Here is a 20,674-nt window from a genome sequence, read left to right as displayed (position 1 = left end):
CATCATCCTCACCCTCTTGATTAGTTTTTCTGGTGCCTCAGGACTGTTTGTAATTTTGGCTGCGGGAAACTGGCTTGGCTCCCACTCTAGAATTTCTTGAATGAACCTTAGCTAGACTGAAACGACCAAATGCAGGCCTCGTGCTACTGTTACGGTTACTAACTCCCAGGTGGTGGCAGGAGATCTGTTGGGATTACAGCTGATTTCCAGGAGACAGAGATCAGCTGCCCTGGAGAAAATGGTCGCTTTGGAAGGTAGACACTAAGGCAATATGCCCCATTGAACTCCCTCCCCTCCCGAAACCGTGCCCCTCCCCCAAATCTCCTGGTATTTCCCAACCTGTAGTTGGCAATGCTAACTCTTGTGGTTAACACCTAGGGTTGCCAGATCCCTCTGGTTAACACCTAGGGTTGCCAGATCCCTTTTCACCACCAGCGGGAGGTTTGGGGGGCAAAGCCCAAGGAAGGCCGGGTTTGGGGAAGGGAGGGACTTCAATGCTATAGAGTCCAATTGCCAAAGGGGCCATTATCTCCAGGGGAACTGATCTTTATCACCTGGAGATCAGTTGTAAGAGCAGGAGATTACCAGCTAGCAGTGGCGGATCTACTATGAAACTAATGAAGCTTAAACTTCAGGGCCCCTAATCCCTGAAGCAACCTTCAAAAATTTCAAAATTTTCTCGGGGGCTTGTGGCACCTGAACCCCCAGCTGTCTGGGCTCACTGAGCTCTCCAGAATCTATTCATAGCCTATACTATGGCAGCTGGATCCTTGAATCCTTCGCTCCTGCAAGGCTTAATAGTTCTATAGCTCAGCCCTTAGGCTATAGCCAATCAGAACCATAAAAAGACATCTGAATTCTCAATTCGGGCTGCACTCATCTCGCTTGTGCATTTTAAGACCAAAAATCAGATTTTCACCTCTTTATCCTAATGAGCCCCCTCTGATGGCCTTCTACCTCTCTATTAGAGAATTAACCAATACATCTGCCATCGAACAACCCCGCTGAAGAAGATAACAGCGGTTACCCAGACTTCATTGATGGTGGGAAGGGGCTCACTGTATGGCCCATTTTCAAGGACTCCACCCCACCACCCTGTTCTCCGCCATTTGGGCCTCGAGGTCCTTGCGAGGGCAGCAAGGCCCCTTGAACCTTGTTGGATGTTGCCGTGTTGTTGCTGATTGTGAAAGGGGCCCCATAACAGTTCAAGCTTCAGGGTCCCGAAAATGCAGGTCCGCCACTGCCAGCTAGTACCTGGAGGTTGGCAACCCTATTAACCCTCCATTGGAATTTTTGCCAGGCGATGCCACTGTAACCAAAGACGCCTCTGGCGCTGAAAACCACAAAGGGCAGGATCCAGCTCACCAGGGCTGAAATTCTGCTTAAGCACACTTGGAAGGGGAGGCTTTTCAGCTCTCTCTTCTGTCAAGAGCATCCAGGATGCTGCTGCAACAACCCCCCCCCAAAGTTGGGAGGTCCTCTGGCAGGACCCCTCCCCACATGAGGCATGATGGGCTTAGGGTTGCCAACCTCCAGGCCCTAGCTGGCGATCTCCTGCTATTACAATGGATCACCAGTCAACAGAGATCAGTTCCCCTGGAGAAAATGGCTGCTTTGGCAATTGGACTCTATGGCATTGAAGTCCCTCCCTTCTCCAAACCCCGCCCTCCTCAGGCTCCACCCCAAAATCTGCCTTCAAGTAGCGCAGATGGCTCCCCTCCACCCCCAAAATCTCCAGGTATTTCCCAACCTGGACCTGGCAACCCTAGATGGGCTGTTACTGGGATGGAATATCACCCTTGAGATACTTACCATTTGTGGTGTGTGTCCTTGCTATGACCACCTCCGCAGTGGGAAATTCCTGGAGATTTGGGGGTGGAGGCTGGGGAGGGCAGAGTTTGGGGAGGGGAGAGAGCTCAGCAGGGATGTAATCTCATTGGGTCCACCCTCCAAAGCAGCCCTTTTCTCCCGAGGAACTGATCTAAGTCGTCTGGAGATCAGTTATAATTCCAGGGGGTCTCCAGGCCCCACCTGGAGGTTGGCAAGCCTGAACCCTGCCCACATTTCCTCCGTGAAATCAACAGGACAGAGTTGCTCAGACCAACCCCCCAAATAATCCTGGCTCGTGGTGCTTAAAAGTCATCTTCAGAGAGGCCCCCCTCGCTTGCTCGCTCTCCAGTCTCCTAGCACAAACAACGTTACGTAACAGCCAGATTTTCAGAAGAAACGTCCTCTTAGCCAGGCGATGACACCGGGAGCTGCCGGAGCCGGCTCTGCACGGTTTTTTAAAAGCAGCTGTAACAAGCCAAAACGAAGGTGCCTGGGCCTAGCAGAGCCCTCTACGTACCCTGCTGCTGAGGAGAGCTCCTTCGTCCCTGAGCTGAGATCTCATTAGGTGCTGGAGAGCTTCCTACGGTTCTTGGATCCTTTGTGTACCTTATCTATCACGTGAGATTGTTCTTGTGCCCCAGCAAAAACACTTGTTAGCGGAGACCCTAAAGCATATCTTTTTTTTATTGTAAGATCTATAGTCATATTAGGGAAACTCTGATTACCCCCATATCTCTGTAGATCTTTTTGCTTGGCTAGATTGAATGCTAACCTTTCTATGGTAATGCAGGGCAGAATTCTGAATATACCATACTCAGACAGGATCTGCCCTTGCTCTTCTGGCTCTATTGACTCATTAGCCCATGCCCTTTTGGAATGCCGCTTTTACGAGGATCTTCGATCGCACTATATTTTCCCCCTTTTAATATACAAATCCAATGCCTCTGTGATGGACATAATGCCTTTTTTACTGATAGGGACACCAAGGCTACATTGTCAGTGGCAAGATTTGTTTCAGTCCTTATATCCCTCCAACACTAGATATATGCTGCTCAAGATCAATTGATCAAGGAGCTTCGAAGGGATAAAAGGAAAGGAAAGGATTACCCCCATAATTTCCCGCCATCCCGTTAAAAATAGAAGGACTCTCCTCTCACTAATGTTATCCGATAATGTTCCTGCTGCACATACATTTTAAATTAAAATCTCTCTCACCCTCCTCTTCGTTCTAATTTCTCAGATTTATTAAAATTAGAAGCTTCACATCTATTGCTGGGTTATATCATTTCATGCTACAGGTGAGGGCTGGATATTCGAATGGCATTGGCCCCCAACAGAAAATATCCTTTCCCTGACCCCCAAACAGGCACATCTGGGATGAGGCTTAAAGTTAGCCCCCCCCCCCCAAAAAATGATAGCTTTTTGAGTGTGCAGGTATTATTTTATGAGGGGGAGTGAGATTTAAACATCCGCCTGTTGTGCGAATGGTACAAACAGGGTCATCCGTTTTTATTTTGGGAAATAAGGGGGAAATGAACATTTCAGCCTATCAAGAGATAGTCACCTGAAGTGCCCAGGGAAGTAAAAAAAAGTGTATGACCTTTACATGTTCGCTTCCTGACCCTTGTATGTAGGGTTGCCAAACTCCAGGAAGTAGCAGGAGATCTCCTGCTATTTCAACTGATCTCCAGCCTATAGAGAAAATGGCTGCTTTGGCCATTGGACTGTATGGCATTGAAGTCCCCCCCTCCCCAAACCCTGCCCTCCTCAGGCTCTGCCCCCAAAATCTACTGCCGGTGGCAAAGAGGGACCTGGCAACCCTACTTGTATGGGATCCTAAGACTCCGCATACATAGGTGTGTATTTTGGACAATATTTGAGGAAAGTATCGGAAGAGAGAGAGAAACTAACTGGAACTAAACTGAACTTTATTGAACAAAGATAGAAGGAACAAACAGATGGCAGATTACGAGACAATAAAAGGCACCTTTCTTAGCAAACTTTGGCCCTGGATATCCCTGTTTCACAGGGGTCATTTCAGCTGAAGGAAACCCAATTAGATTCTTGACTCCCTGTCCAAACAGAATATTTGCATGCTGGTCATCATCTTGTCCACATCTATTCGGGAAAAGCCGTAGCTCAGTGGTAGAGCATCTGCTTGGCATGCAGAAGGTCCCAGGTTCAATCCCCGGCATCTCCAGTTAAAGGGACCAGGCAAGTAGGTGATGTGAAAGACCCCTGCCTGAGACCCTGGAGAGCCACAGCTGGTCTGAGTAGACAGTACTGACTTTGATGGACCAAGGGTCTGATTCAGTATAAGGCAGCTTCATGTGTTCATGTGTTTCTGTGTCTGCCAGTCCTTTCAGGCATTTGCTCCAATCCTTTTCTTCTGTTCCCACTATAATTTCCCAAATGTCACAGAGACAAAAGTTCCGGTCGTAGTCATTTCAGATTATAATAGGCTTATAAAAATCAGCCACGTCCCCGAGTATTTTTAGGACCTGAGTTGTCAGCAGAAGCCATTGAAGTATTTGATGGGACACTATTTTTAGATGTCCGTTTTGTATTTTAGAATCTTTCATGAGTGTAGCTTTGTTGTCTTCTATTTGGAGGTCACTTGTAAGGTTGCTTTCCCCTGATAAAAGAGGCCATTTCGAGCCATGATAACAAGTGCTAGTACAAAGTGCCGTCAAGTCGCAGCAGACTTCTGGTGACTACATTGGGCTTTCAAGGCAAGAGATGAACAGAGGTGGTTTGCCATTGCCAGCATCAGTGTAGTGACCCTGGACCTCCTCGGTGGTCTTCTATCCAAATACTTACTGGGGCTGGTTTTGCTTAGCTTCCAAAATCTGATGAGATTGGGCTATCCTGGGCTATCCAGGTCAGGGCTAGTAACAACTACAGTAGTTTCAGTGGGTTGCCATGTTGGTCTGCAGTAGAACAGCTAGATTCGAGTCCAGTAGCTACTCAGAGACCAACAAGACTTTGGGGGTATACACTTTCGAGAGTCAAAGCTTCTGTTGAAGGGAGCTTTGACTCTCGGTAGCTTATATTCAAAAAATCTTGCTGGTCTCTAAGGTCCTAAATGACTCAAATGTAGCAATTACAGTAGTGGTAAGAATAGAATGAGGGCTTAAAAGCAGCCATCTTGGATCAGACCAATGGTCGATCTAGTCCAACATCCTGTTTCACTCAGGTGGACAAGCCTCTCCAAGCTCCACAAGTGGTGGACAAGCCTCTCCAAGCTCTGGAATTTGGAGGGTTCCTTACTTGGTAATCACTAGGGTTGCCAGGTCCCTCTTCACCATAGTGGGAGGTTTTGGGGGCAGAGCCTGAGGACGGCAGGGTTTGGGGAGGAGGGGGACTTCAGTGCCATACAGTCTGATTGCCAAAGTGTCCATTTTCTCCAGGCGAACTGATCTGAATCGGCTGGAGATCAGTTGTAATAGCAGGAGATCTCCAGCTACTACCTGGAGGTTGGCAACCCCAGTAGTCACTGATAGCCACGTCCTCCATTAATTTGTCTGATCCCCTTTTAAATCCAGCTGCTACACTAGAAGCCATAATTGCATTCAGCACCAAGTTCATTACATTCAACACCTTCCCTTTAATCAACTCCACACAATCATTTGTGTTACTTAGACATCTTGTCTTTTTTTCTCGTGACCTGAACACACATTAACCTGACAATATCATGGGGAACTTTACGGAACTCAGTCCCCAGCGAAATGTGATCAAGGCTTCCTATGAGGTTGGCCATTTTCCATTCATCTGTCTGCTTGCTAGTAGCAACCAGTATTATCAAGAGGGTTCTTCCTTCCTTCCTAGGCAATAATGGGACTATATGATCATAGAGCTGAAAAGACTCCCCCAAAAGGTCTTAAATCTGAAGCCCCCACCCCAGCGAACATCTTGCATGTGCGACATAAAGAAACTGGTCAGCTAAAAAAGTATTGTTTCCAAATGATGTGCAGGCAAAATTCTAATGAGTTTTAGACTGTGCGGCCATCTTTAAGAAAAGGTATCTGACAAAGGGAGCGTTGACTCTCGAAAGCTTATACCCTGAAACTGTTGTTGGTCTCTTAAGGTGCTGCTGGACACGAATCTAACTGTTCTGCTGCAGGTATCCGATATAGGGAGATTTGCCTCTCGAAAATATATACCCTGAAACTCTTGTCGGTGTCTGAGGTGCTACTGGACTCGAATCTGTTTTACTGCAGGTATCTGATAGAGCCCCGTGGCGCAGGGTGGTAAGGTGCAGTACTGCAGTCAAAAGCTCTGCTCACGACCTGAGTTCGAGCCCAACGGAAGTCAGTTTCAGGTAGCCAGCTCAAGGTTGACTCAACCTTCCGTCTTTCCGAGGTCGGTAAAATGAGTACCTGGCTTGCTGGGGGTAAAGTGTTGACGACTGGGGAAGGCAATGGCAAACCACCCCGTAAACATAGTCTTCCTGGGGAACGTTGTGATGTGACGTCACCCCATGGGTCAGGAATGACCTGGTGCTTGTGCAGGGGACTACCTTTTCTTTTTTATCTGATAAAATGAGATTTGACTCTCGGAAACGTGTACCCTGAAACTCTTGTTGGTCTCTAAGGTGCTACTGGGCTCGAGTCTAGCTGCAGACCAACATGGCTACTCTCTGAAACTATCTGCAAGAGAAGGTTGTTTCACAGCGTTTTCAGTCAGCCCAGTTACAGCTATTGTGGAGGGACATCAGGAGCCCCTTCTAAGGGTTTTCTTTGAGATGAATCGTTTTCCTGCACTTATGGCACTATTTATCAGAGGAGTGCACGGTGTGTGTGCTGGTGTGCACCTTTGTGATGCTAATATATGCATTTTTAATGTGAAAAGATGGCATTTGAAGCACCCTTGAGCATGTGTTCACCCACTCTCCTGGATCTCCATTAACACATTCAAATTGGCTAAATGACTTGTGAATGAGAAAACTGCCAGAAGGTTAGAATTATTCATAGCCGTGGAATCTGATCTCACAAACAAATGGAATGAGGAAGAGAGAGACAATAAAATAAAGCATGATCATTTGGAGGGGGGCTGTAGCTAGGTTTGCCAACCTCCAGGTAGTAGCTGGAGATCTCCCGCTATTACAACTGATCTCCAGCTTTTTGTTAGTCTTTAAGGTGCTACTGGACTCTTGCCCTTTTCTACTACTGATCTCCAGCTGATAGAGATCAGATCACCTGGAGAAAATGGCTGCTTGGGCAATTGGACTATGGCATTGAAGTCCCTCCCCAAACCCCGCCCTCTCCTTAGGATCCACCCCAAAATCTGCCTTCAAGTAGCGCAGATGGCAAAATATTAAATCCGGCCAGAGAAATGGCTCTATGTTGAGAAGGATCACACAGGTGAGATAAGTATGGGGAGGGCTGGTAAATGTCAAAAGATACCCCTAAATTTGATGGGGAACATGTTTTATTAGCAGCGCTATTTAGGTCTTGGAGTCCTATATCTAAGAGTCTGCATTTTATCCTTTGGAAAGCTTCTGCCTCAGTAAGCATAAGCAAGGAGTCGAAGTTAAGGCCAATAGATTTAATTTTTCTCAAGAGAATGTCCTAAATTAACTTTCCCCCCTTCCTCTTTTTATCCCCCTCAGTCTTTTGAAAGGGTTTTGGTCGAGAACAAGCTGCACGGGCTTTCACCGGCCCTCTCGGAAGCCATACAGAGCATTTCTCGCTGGGAACTGGTCCAAGCTGCCTTACCCCATGTGCTGCACTGCACTGCCACTCTGCTCTCCAATCGCAACAAGCTAGGTGAGTGCGAATGTGAGATTGCAAAGAGAGATTGCTGTGCTATGTCATGCTGGGAACGTTTCCCAGGAAGCTGAGATTGTGGATCTCGAGGAGTGCGAATGTCGCACAGGCAATTACTAGAGGACACAGGAGGTCTTCTCTGTCCCTTTCCTACCAGATGTGTTGTATGCTTTCATTCCCCTGCTGGCCATCCTCTTTGTAATGACTGCAGCACACGGGTCCCCTTTCCTGGCACCAACCGAGCATTTTTATAAAGTGGGCGGGGCCAGGTGGGACTCTTGTCCAGCAGGGCTTCCAGTTGGCCACTGAAGATCCAATGGGAAGTTGAGATCACAATAATACAATACAGAGGCAACTGCCCCCCGCCCAAGTTGGTTTTATTCTTTCTCACTCCTCTTTCCCAATGCATTTTTCAAATGGGATAAGAAACCTCTCAGGTGGCAAATGGTTTCCATCACACAATGCAGATGAATGCTTGTAACAGTCAACACTTGTATATTTCTACTCATAATCATCCCTCCTCTTTATACTTCTAAACTTTAAAAGTCTCCGAATGGGGGTCTGTTCCCCTCCTCAATCTTTTCCAGGCCTTCTCAACTTATCCCTTTTAATAATAATAAATAATAAAATAATAAAAAGGAGGGCATCTTGGGCATCTTCTGGGCTTGGAGTATGGGTCACTGGGGGTATGTGTGGGGGTAGTTGTGAATTTCCTGCATTGTGCAAGGGGTTGGATTAGATGATCCTGGTGGTTCCTTCCAACTCTATGATTCTATAATTCTAACTCTAGACAGCATAGAGATGAAAGGCAAGGATGAAGCGCAACAATGTCATATTGAAAATTGGTGGAATGGAGAGTTGGGTATCAGAACGTGAGGCGTTTAGCATAGCTCTGGGGAAAGGCTGAAGGGTTGTGTCATGTCTCCTAGGACATCAGGACAAGCTGGGGGTTGCGGAAACAAAGCTCCTTCACACCCTCCACTGGATGCTTCTGGAAGCACCTCAGGACTGCAGCAATGACCGCTTTGGGGGCGGCGAGCGGGGCTCCAGCTGGAGGAGCAGCAGCAGCGCCTTCATCCACCAGATGGAGAACCAAGGCTCTCCGGCCTACCCCAGGCAGGACAGCACCAACGACGAGGAAGAGAACAACCGCAGGAAGTTCTTCCAGAATTCCATGGCCACGGTGGAGCTCTTTGTCTTCTTGTTTGCGCCTCTGGTGCATCGGATTAGAGTAAGTGCCTAAAGCGCTACTAGTGGGAGAAGAGGAGGTGGAGGTCACATTCTTACAGCAGGCTTACCAGGTCCCTCCTCTCCTCCGGCAGGAGATTTTTTGGGCGGTGGAGAAATATGATCATGCACGATTGCAGCAGCACCAACTCGATCGCTTCACTTCTGGTTTACACCTGGAAGTGCTGCATCACAAGGGGCCTTTACCACTCAAACTGGGAGTTTGAGTGGTAAATGGCCCCTTGCGATGCGGCGCTTCTGGGTATAAACCAGAAGTGACGTGGCCCTGTGGGTATGCCCTCTTGCACGTGTTGCCCGCCGACCTTCAGCTGGTCAGCGGGCAGCCAGGTGGATTGGTGGGGGTTTGCCCACCACCACCTGGCACTTGGCTACCCTATCATAGAGTTCTGGTCACCACACCTAAAAAAAGTTTGAGAAGAGTTTGAGAAGTTGCAGAAAAGAGCAACCAAAATGATTAGGGGACTAGAGCAACTCCCCTATGAGGAGCGGTTGAAACACTTTGGGCTGTTTAGCTTGGGAAGAAGGTGGTTGAGGGGAGACATGATAGAGGTCTAAAATTATACATGGTTTGGAGAGAGTGGACAGGGAGAAGTTTTTCTCCCTCGTAATATTAGAATGCGGGGTCATCTGCTGAAGCTGGAGGGTGAGAGATTCAAAACTGATAAAAGGAAGTATTTCTTCACACAACGTGTAGGTAAATTGTGGAACTCCCTGCCCCAGGATGTGGTGATGGCTGCCAACTGGGAAGGCTTTAAGAGTGGAGTGAACATGTTCATGGAGGAGAGGGCTATTCATGGCTACTAGTCAAAATGGATACTAGTCATGGTGCATACCTATTCTCTCCAGGATCAGAGGAGCATGCCTATTATATGAGGTGCTGTGGAACCCAGGCAGGATAATGCTGCTACAGTCATCTTGCTTGTGGGCTTCCTAGAGGCACCTGGTTGGCCACTGAGTGAACAGACTGCTGGACTTGATGGGCCTTGGTCTGATCCAGCAGGGCTTTTCTTATGTTTTTATGTTTGCCTCCGGCCTCTTCTACAGTCACGTTTAGTTTTTCACTGTGATCCTGCCTCTCAGTGTAAAACCAGCATGGAGTATGGTTAAGAGTGGTGGACTCTAATCTGGTGAGCCGGGTTGGCTTCCCCGCTCCTCCACATGAAGCCAGCTGGGTGACCTTGGGCTAGTCACAGCTCTCTCCGAACTCTCTCAGCCCCACCCACCTCACAAGATGTCTGTTGTAGGGAGAGGAAGAGAAGGTGATTGTAAGCCGGTTTGACTCTCCTTAAAAGGTAGAAGTTGGCATTCAAAAACCAACTATTCTTCTTCTTTGAAACGGAAACTCAGAGAGGCTTATGATATTGGTTGAAGTTCAGGGTCACTACGCAGAGGAAGGCGATAGCAAAACACCTCTGCTTAGTTACTTACCTTGACGGCTCCTTGCTGGGGTTGCCATAAGTCAGCTGCCACTTGACGGCACTTTACACACACACAACCTGCCTTTTGGTCACAAAATGGGCTCACATCTAGCTATGTTGTAATAAACATGACATTACAGGGAGGGCTAGAGGGAGTTTTTAAAAGCAACCTTATTTTCTAGTTTACAGCCTAGGATCTTTGAATCCCAATTTGGGGTTTTGATCTCACTACCAGTGGTAACTTTGCAAGCTCTGGGTTGGGAAAAACCTGGAGATTTGGGGGTGGATCCAGAGGAGAGCGGGGTTTGAGGAAGGGAGGGACTTCAGTGGAGTATAATGCCATAGAGTCCACCTTCCAAAGCAGCCATTTTCTCCAGGCGAACTTATCTCTGTCATCAGTTGTAATAGTGGGAGATCCCCAGCCACCACCTGGAGGCTGGTGACCCTACGCCATGGGAAGTGTTTTAGAATTAAAGGACTGGTTGTCTTTGCAATGAAGCATTCTGGTCTAGAAACAGACACTATCAGCTTAGCTCAGCCCACGCTCATCCAGATGTGGCATCGTCTCCATGTGCTTTCAGGAATCCGATCTGACTTTCCGTCTGGCCAGCGGTCTCGTCATCTGGCAGCCAATGTGGGAGCACAGGCAACCCGACGTTTCGGCCTTTACTTCGATGGTGAAACCCATCAGGAATATAATCACAGGTGTGTGACTGGGGGATAGACCTGACACAGAAGCTGCTGCTTCTGTACCAAGGGCGGCAACCCAGAGTCCCTTCTGGTATTAATGCATGCATTTTAAAGTTGCGTCTATCCAGTGGGTGGGAAATGGTAAGACAGACTGGCAGGAGAGAGGTGAGGAAAGAGGGCCCTACCTAGGGTTGGGAAATACCTGGAGTTGGGAAATGCCTGGAGATTTTAGGGATGGAGCCTGAGGAGGGTGGAATTTGAGGAAGGGTGTCTTATTCAGGCGCTTCTCTCCCGTGTTTGATTTCATGAGCTATTTCAGTTTGTTTATTTCAACATTTTGATCATGCTTTTTTTCCTAGCGGCTCAGAGCAGCTCGCCATTAAAAAAAAAAAGTCACAAAAAAGAGAAATAACTTCACTGAAACCTGCCCCTAGTCAATGTTAAAGGGGAAAAAACCAGAAAAAGCATTACCCCTTTTCTGATGTCAAAAAAAACCTATCTTGCCTGCATTGTAGCTTAAAAAGGCTGTCAGAATGGCTCAGGTTGGATTTGCAAATGAATGATTCACTCGTCTGTTTTCCAGCTAAGAGAAGTTCTCCAATCAAAAACCAGATTTCGACATATGAGTCTCCTATTCTGGATGCCAGATGTACCGAGGTAAGGACTGAGACTGTAGAGCCTAGTGGGAATCAGCTCTGGAAAGGTGAGATAAGAAAACGGAACCAGGGATGCTGTGATTTGCTGTGATTTGCCTCAGCAGGAAACCATCGCTTTGATTATTTTTATTCACTGCATAGCAGTCCCAGTTTCCCCGGGGACTTGAGTTAAACAACAGTATTTTAAACAAAAAGTCTATGTAAATATTACCGGTAGGACTGGCAGGAGAGAAGTGAGGAAAGAGGGCCGCACCTAGGGTTGCCAGCTCCAGGTTGGGAAATACCCGGAGATTTAGGAAGTGGAGCCTGAGGAGGGTGGGGTTTGGGGAGGGGAGGGACTTCAATGCCATAGAGTCCAATTGCCAAAGCAGTTGTTTTCTCCAGGTGAGCTGATCTCTGTCGCCTGGAGATCAGTTGTAATAGCAGGAGATCTCCAGCCACCACCTGGAGGCTGGCAACCCTAATTGCCAGTATTTAAAATAGCAAAAGCTAAAAAGCATCCATGACTGCTTAACCTTGGCCAGTTATATTAAGGAAGCTCAGAGTGCCAAGGACTACCACAGCCCATGGGTTCGGTTATTGCCCTTTAAGTCAAGGCTCTGTGCCATATGCAGAGAATTCTAACCTGCCTGTTGCATTTTATAAGTAAGGTAGCAGAGAAACACAGTAGGGTGATAAGGATCCATGATTCATGCCTGGTAGATGCAAATCTGGTCCCCTGTCCCCATTACTACATCAGAGCAGTAGATCTTCATGGCTCAGTCCTACGCGTGTTTATTCAGAAGTAATTTCTAAGAGCCCTGTGGAGCAGAGTGGTAAGCTGCAATACTGCAGTCAAAAGCTCTGCTCACAACCTGAGTTCAATCCCAACAGAAGTTGGTTGCAGGTAGCCGGCTCAAGGTTTACTCCGCCTTCCATCCTTCCAAGGTTGGTAAAATGAGTATCTACTACCCAGCTTGCTGGGGGTAAAGTGTAGACGACTGGGGAAGGCGATGGCAAACCACCCCGTAAACATAGTCTGCTTAGTAAACGTCGGGATGTGACGTTACCCCATGGGTCAGTAATGACCTGGTGCTTGAGCAGGGGACTACCTTTACCTACCTTTGTCCCGTTTAATTCAGTAGTGTTTAGGGTTGCCAACCTCCAGGTACTAGCTGAAGATCTCCTGCTATTACAAACTGATCTCCAGCTGGTAGAGATCAGTTCCCCTGGAGAAAATGGCCGCTTTGGCAATTGGACCCTAAGGCATTGAAGTCCCTCCCCTCCCCAAACCCTGCCCTCCTCAGGCTCTGCCCCAAGAACCTCCCGCCGGTGGCAAAGAGGGACCTGGCAACCCTAGTAGCCCTTGAGTGTGCATTGGACAACAGCTTGAGTGTACAATTCGACAGTGGATCCAGCAGCAAAGTATTTGGAAGGGTACCTGAGTGTTCCCTTCTTCTGGTGAAGAGCAATGGTGCTAGTCATTGTCAGTTGAGAGAGGAAGCGGGATGTAGCTGATTACATTTCTTTCCAAAAAACGTCTGAAGGGTCTGCAGGTCGTGTGCGAAACAGCCCAGCCCGATTCCGTGCCTCCCAAGCTAGCTGTTGCAGGTTGTCACCGCGGAAACTCCATTGATGGGAGCGTGTCATCCCAAGCGTCCCAGGAGAAGGGTCCTCCACATCCCAGGTACGAGGCTGCTCGGCTTCAGATTTCTCGCTCGTTCACTATAAATGATACAGTAAAATGGAAACGACAAAGGTTCCCAACCTTTTTTGCTCCTGCAGGCACCTTGGGAATTCTGGAGTACTTGGTGGGCGCAGCCATAAAACGGCTTTACAAAATGGCCACACAGTGAAGATCCTGGTTCTGTGGTGGCAGCTGCTGCTGAAGCAACATTTTAAAAATCTTCATAGCCAATCACATCTCACCACCTGTGGTAGGGTTGCCAACCTCCAGGTACTAGCTGGAGATCTCTGGCTATTACAACTGATCTCCAGCCAATAGAAATCTGTTCACCTGGAGAAAATGGCCACTTTGGCAGTTGGACTCTATGGCATTGAAGTACCTCCAGGTACTAGCTGGAGATCTCCAGCTATTACAACTGATCTCCAGCCCGGAGAAAATGGCCGCTTTGGCCATTGGACTCTATGGCATTGGAGTCCCTCCCTTCCCCAAACCCCACCCCTCTCAGGCTCTGCCCCAAAAAAACTCCCTCCGGGGGCAAAGAGGGACCAGGCAACCCTAATGGCAAACCACCTCTGAGTGTCTCTTGCATTGAAAACCTCACAGAGTTGCCATAGGTTGGCTGCAACTTGACAACAACAATAATGATAATAATAATATTTTAGGGGGGACAGTCTTCCATTAATTATTGCCTTCCTTTCCAGGAAATACCACACATGTATGTTGGCTCCCCAGACATCCATGATGATAGAGAAAGGACTTGCATTAGTCCTGCCCAGGTGGTACCATTTGAACCTTACAGCAACATAATGGGATGGATTGGGTCGCCAGGTCCCTCTTGGCCACAGGCGGGGGTTTGGGGGGGCAGAGCCTGAGGAGGGCACGGTTTGGAGAGGGGAGGGACTTCGATGCCATAGAGTCCAATTGCCAAAGCAGCCATTTTCTCCAGGGGAACTGATCTGTATCAGCTGGAGACCGGTTGTAACAGCAGGAGACCTCCAGCTAGTACCTGACGGCTGGCAACCCTAGGGATGGAGCGCTGGGAAAGTGGCTCCCACCGGGGGACCATCATGAATGACGGACCCCCTTGTCTACGCTGGTGGGGGAGAGAAGCAATGCTCTCACTCCATCTTAGCCTGCATACTGGAATCAAAATGGAACGGAACACCAGTTTGCCTCAAAAGGGCAAAAATCAAATTTTGTGTTCGGGCCGAAGCGATTGCGTTGTCCTTTTGGGTGGCTGTTTCTTTGGCGGGCGAGTTCAGAGCACCGAAGGAAGGAGGAATTGGGTTTTAGAGAGCAGGGAGGGGAAGCGACGGGCTGCTGACACCCAGCCAGGCGGTCGCCATGACAATGGAGCTGCAGGCAGGCACGCTCTGCAGCCTGCGTCATTAATTTCTCTTCATTTGCTGAACTCATTGATCACTCTGAACTGAATGGGTGGCAGGGGAGTGGGGGGGGGGGAAGCATTGGTTGCCTGGTAACGGTCCAGGAAGAAATACATGTTTGCTCCACTTTCCGAACCAGCCTCGGTGGAATTCTTTTGCCCTTGAAGGAGAATACAAATCAATTCTTATGTCCCAAATCCTACAGTCTTTTGGGGTGCAAAATAACCGGCGGGTTGAGCGTGGGGTTGAAACTGGGATTAAACAGGCGGATTTAAAAACAAGCTCGTTGAACAAAACTCAGGTTGCCTTTCTGGTGGAGAATTTGCAGTACCTTTGGATTTAGAGAGAGAAATAGATCCCTCTCTAGCTGGCTGACCCAGCTGACTGAACTTCCAAGGAGCAGTCTCTCTAGTTCATAGTTAGAGCCTGAGGGCCCTGGATAGGGTTGCCGACCTCCAGACAGCAGCTGGAGATCTTCTGCTATTATAACTGATCTCCAGCCAACAGAGATCAGTTCCCCTGGAGAAAATGGCCGCTTTGGCCATTGGACTCAATGGCATTGGAGTCCCTCCCCTCCTTAAACCCCGCCCTCCTCAGGCTCCGCCCCAAAAACCTCCCACTGGTGGTGAAGAGGGACCTGGCAACCCTAGTCCTGGATAAAATTGGCAGGGATCCATGAAACCACCACCCTACAAGTGAGCCAGGAGAGAAATCCCTTATGGGACAGCCTATCCCCCAAAAGGTAGAGTTGCCTGGTCCCTTTGCTCCACCGGTGGGAGCTTTTTGTGGGCGTGGCTGGGGGGCGTGACACCCATGCACACCCCGCAAGGTGCATGCGCCCCACACGACATGCCAATGTTACTTCCGGGTTTATCCGGAAGCGTCGCGGAGGCTCTAGCAATCTCCACCAAAACTCTATGGTTTTCATAGAGCTTTGGCGGAGATTGATCGAGCATCCGCATTGCTTCTGGGTAAACCTGGAAGCAACATGGGCACGTCGTGTGGGTCATGCACGCACGCAACACATGCCTCCCCCTCTACCTAGCTCTCTTTTGGCTACTGAGCCTCAGCTGGTCAGCGGGCAGCCCGGTGGATTGGCGTGATTTTGCCTGCCCCCACAGGGCAATCGGCAAGCCTACCAAAGAAGGAGTTTGGAACAGAGTGGCAGCTATCTTGTTGGGGGTCAGCTTTAAAGTATCACTTCCTTAGTGAAAGCTGAGAGCAGGTGTAAGGTGCCGGTTTTGTCCTTTAAAGCCTTACACAATCTGGGACCCTCATATCTTCAGGACCGCCTCTCCTGCTACACTCCCCGAAGGACTCTACGTTCCGCTAATAATAATCTGTTGTTGGTCCCTGGCCCTAGGAGTGTGCAGCTGTCCTCAACAAGAGCTGGGGCTTTTTCGGCCCTGGCTCCAGCCTGGTGGAATGCTCTGCCTAGTGACATCAGGGTAGGGTTGCCAGGTTCCTCTTTGCCACCAGTGGGAGGTTTTTGGGGTGGAGCCTGAGGAGGGCAGGGTTTTGGGGAGGGGAGGGATCTCAATGCCATAGAGTCCAATGGCAAAAGCGGTAGGGTTGCCAACCTCCAGGTACTAGCTGGAGATCTCCTGCTATTGCAACTGATCTCCAGCCGATCAAGATCAGTTCCCTTGGAGAAAATGGCCGGTTTGGCAATTGGACTCTATGGTACTGAAGTCCCTCCCCTCCCCAAACCCCTCCCGCCTCAGGTTCTGCCCCAAAAACCTCCCACCGGTGGTGAAGAGGGACCTGGCAACCCTACAAAGCAGCCATTTTCTCCAGGTGAACTGATCTCTATTGGTTGGAGATCTCCAACTACTACCTGGAGCTTGTGAATTGACAGCCCGTAAGCTCTCTTTCTATAACATTAATTAACCCAAATTATGAGGAGCTTTGTATGTGTGTATATGTGTTCGCCTTGTAATTTACTATTTTTACTTCTCTCTCTCTTGATGCTGGGTGTCTGAATTGTCATTCTGCTGTGATTAAGAGTTGTTTGTATGGGCTTTACTGTTTTTCTGATTTTTATGGTAAGCCACTTTGAATTTTGCATTTAGAGTAATGGCGGATGAATTATTTTAATCAGTAAAGAAATTTGTGGGGACGGGGCTCACCGGGATCTGTCTGGCTAAATCCTCCATACGGTGCTTTCCTTTTTTGTTTGTGACAGGGTGTCTTTGGTGATTCCCCCATGCCAAAAGTCTCGGTATGCCACCTACTTCGACGTGGCCGTATTACGCTGCCTGCTTCAGCCCCATTGGTCCGAGGAAGGCACCCAGTGGTCCCTGATGTATTACCTCCAAAGGCTGCGCCATATGTTAGAGGAGAAGCCCGAGAAACCTCCAGAGCCGGACTTCCCACCGTTGCCGAGACCCCGTAGCAGTTCCATGGTGGCTGCTACCCCCTCGCTGGTGAACACTCACAAAACCCAGGTAGGGACAAGGTCGGGTTCCAGAAGCATATGGGGATTATATGGCTAACAGCTCAAGTCCTTTGGACCTACCCAGAAGCCCAGATATTGGCCAAGACCTTCCCAAAGGAGTACACAACAGCAGGCTATCTAGTCCAGACCTGAGAGAGAAACATAGAGGAAGAGGAAGAGGAAGAAGGAGAAGAAGAAGAAGAGTTGGTTTTTTATATGCTGACTTTCTTTACAATTTAAGGGAGAATCAAACTGGCTTACAATCACCTTCCCTTCCCCTCCCCACAGCAGACGCCCTGTGAGGTGGGTGAGGTTGAGAGAGCTGTGACTAGCCCAAGGTCACCCAGCTGGCTTTGTGTATAGGAGCGAGGAAACAAATCCAGTTCACCAGATTAGCCTCCACCGCTCCCGTGGAGGAGTGGGGAATCAAACCCAGTTCTCCAGATCAGACTCCGCCGCTCCAAACCACCGCTCCTAACCACTACACCACGCTGGCTCTCTAGAAGGCTATCTAGTCCAGCACTGAGAGGGAAACGTAGAAACATAAAGCTGGAAGGTAACTCAATGGTCATCTAGTCCAACCCCCAGCACAACACATGAAATTTGTTTATTTATTCTTTGATTTCTACCCCACCCTCTATCCCCGGCCAGTCTGGGCTCAGGGTGGCCCACAACATTATATATAGTCAGATATTAACACAATAAAAACATAAAATATACATCATCTCAAAACAGACCAATTCCATAAAAACTAATGGTGCATCATTAGAATGCCATTATGTACAAATGTACAACTACCTCCCCCTTTTCACTCCCCCAGTGACCCCTGTTCTATGCCCAGAGGAAGACAAACATCCACCGCCCTCAGTTTTCAAGACCTGATCTTGGTTGTTAACGATAGGCAGTTTTGGAGATCATTCATTCATAGGGTCACCATGTGCCAGAAGTGACTTGATGGTACACAACACTCTCACACACATATTGTTCCAGATGTCAGGAGGGAATACTTTGTCAGTGGGATGGACCATGGGTCCATCGAGGCCAGTATTGTCCACTCAGACAGGCAGCAGCTCTCCGGGGTCTCCAGCTCTCTAGCTGAGGGATTTCCCTTCGTCTACTATCTAGTTCTTTTTAATTGGAGATGCCGGGGATTGAACCTGGGACCTTCTGCATGCCAAGCAGATGCACTACCACTGAGCCACAGCCCCTCCCCACAACAACCATTCTCTGGGAACCCAATACAGGGCTCATCAGGTCTACAGAGGAATTGCTTTCACTGTGGTGTATTTGTAATTTTAAAAAAATAATTATGAAGACACCGTAAGTGCTGTCTCTCATTCAAAGGAAGCTAAACCTGACCATTGGGGAGGGGCTGTGGCTCAGTGGTAGAGCATCTGCGTGGCATGCAGAAGGTCCCAGGTTCAATCCCCAGCATCTCCAGTTAAAGGGACTAGGCAAGTAGGGGATGTGAAAGACCTCCACGTGAGACCCTGGAGAGCCGCTGCCGGTCTGAGTAGACAATACTGACTTTGATGGACCAAGGGTCTGATTCAGTATAAGGCAGCTTCATGTGTATTCATGTGTGTACTGCCTCTGGAACTTCTTACTGCTCTGGAAAGAGAGAATTGTCCAACAGCACAATATCTAGCTTCTGTATGTTTGGGTGTATCTTTCTGTCTTTCTCTGTGGCTATAGGATCTCACCATGAAATGCAACGAAGAGGAGAAATCTCTAAGCACGGAAGCGTTTGCCAAAGTGTCATTAACAAACCTCCGCCGGCCAGCCGTTCCAGACCTCTCCTCAGATTTGGGAATGAATATTTTTAAGAAGGTGAGTAGAGCTATCATTTGCTGAATTATGCTGGTGGTCTCTGGCTGTAATATGGTCAGTGCCCACGACATGGCTTGGTTGGGACCTTGCCAGAGGTGGGGCAGGCCCTGGAGGTCATGGATGTACCTTGTGTGTGTGTGTGTGAAAAAAGTATATTGAAATGACCCTACTCAGAAATCTCCTGAGGAATCTCTCCCTCTCCTCAGGAATGACTCTTTTTCTCAGCTGCTCAATCCTTTTTCTCTGCCCCTCAGCCCCTTTCCCTGCCAAAGGCCATTAGGAGACCAGACCCAAAGGTTTACCAAAAAATTGGGGATTTTTAGTATGCAGTTTCCCTACCTGACTTAAAGGAGGAGTCCCCAGCCTTTTTGAGCCTGTGGGCATCAACTGAAAAGAACCCTGAAAAATACCAAAAAGGTATTTTTCAGGATTTTTGTTTTACTGGTACAAAAATGGCTGCAATTAAAGGGAGCCGAAAAGCAGATCCCTGAATATGCCGAATTTATTTGGCATTATTCCGGGATGAAAACCTGAGTCTCCAGGTGACTCCATATGTACTTTGGCGGGAGAGGGGAACTTAAGATCGCGCTGACGCAGGGGAGGGGAAGCTAAGCCCTGGGCTGCAGATCCACGGTTCTCCAGTCTCTAGAGACTTCTCCAGACTCTGGAGACGGGAACTGTATAGACCCTGTTTTTCGGGTTTGGGTATTTTTCAGATTCAGGTTTATTAACCTGAAAATTTTCAAAAAAATCCAGGTTTTCCGGATTTTTTTAAAAAAGGGGGTTTAATAAACCTGAACCCAAAACATACCAAAAAATTTGGTGCACACCTTTAATTCTGACTCAGGGTGGTGGGTGCAACCACAAAATGGCCACCATTGGAGGCTCAGCCACACACACACAAAGCCTAAGTACAGCCACCAAAACATTATTTTCATCTGCTCAGCCAAGCACATCTCCAGTGGCCAATTGGGAACCCTGCTGGTCCCACCCACTTTCTAAAAACAATTGGTGGACACCAGAAAAAGTTATCAGCGGGTGCCCTGATGCCCACAGGCACTAGGTTGGGGACCTCTGACTTGAAATAATGCTGTTGGCACCAGATGCATTTGCACACTGGATTCCAGAATAGGGAAGAGTTGAGAATCGCAGCTCCCAAGGGCTTATTCCACTCTCTTCTTGCCATCTCGACGCACTTCCTTCCACTTGATTATTTTTTCCTCCCTCCAGTTCAAGAGTCGCAAAGAGGACCGTGAGCGCAAGGGATCGATCCCTTTCCATCACACCGGGAAGAAACGGCAGCGAAGGATGGGCATGCCGTTCCTGCTCCACGAAGACCACTTGGACGTCTCGCCCACTCGGAGCACTTTCTCCTTTGGCAGCTTCTCTGGGATCGGCGAAGACCGACGTGGGATTGAGAGAGGAGGGTGGCAAACCACCATCTTAGGTGACTTTCAGGACTGGTAACTTCCCTATCCCTTAGAGTCAGGGCGAGTGCTGGAATTTTCCCTTCCTTTTATGAACCACAAAAGATAGTCCAGATTAATGTAATATACTATTCTTCTTGTCTAATATACTTGTTACAGAACTATCACTTTAATTATGCTAGTTTTACAGATTACCTTTACAGTGTTCTTCTCTGCTGTTTAATAACTAGATGAACACTATTGGTTTTGAGACAACTTTACCCTATGGCCAAAGTCCTTAGGTTTGTATGCTACCCATAAGTTGCTGTACATACTTTGT

General features: G+C 48.4%; 1 protein-coding gene across 1 annotated transcript in view; it reads left to right on the top strand.

Annotated features, from left to right (window-relative positions):
• The window catches only part of UNC80 (unc-80 homolog, NALCN channel complex subunit), a 142,662-nt gene that overhangs the window by 5,239 nt on the left and 116,749 nt on the right, over positions 1-20,674 (top strand). The window contains exons 3-10 of the mRNA XM_056861558.1: positions 7,442-7,598; positions 8,528-8,829; positions 10,846-10,969; positions 11,538-11,611; positions 13,137-13,276; positions 16,847-17,108; positions 18,794-18,928; positions 20,159-20,375. Of these exons, the coding sequence (XP_056717536.1) occupies positions 7,442-7,598; positions 8,528-8,829; positions 10,846-10,969; positions 11,538-11,611; positions 13,137-13,276; positions 16,847-17,108; positions 18,794-18,928; positions 20,159-20,375 (1,411 nt within the window). The remainder of the gene's footprint in view (positions 1-7,441; positions 7,599-8,527; positions 8,830-10,845; positions 10,970-11,537; positions 11,612-13,136; positions 13,277-16,846; positions 17,109-18,793; positions 18,929-20,158; positions 20,376-20,674) is intronic.

The sequence above is a fragment of the Euleptes europaea genome, chromosome 15, assembly GCF_029931775.1.
Source record: "Euleptes europaea isolate rEulEur1 chromosome 15, rEulEur1.hap1, whole genome shotgun sequence".
NCBI lineage: Eukaryota > Metazoa > Chordata > Lepidosauria > Squamata > Sphaerodactylidae > Euleptes > Euleptes europaea.
The sequence above is the reverse complement of the archived record's forward strand: the minus strand, read 5'-3'. Positions and strand labels throughout refer to the sequence as shown.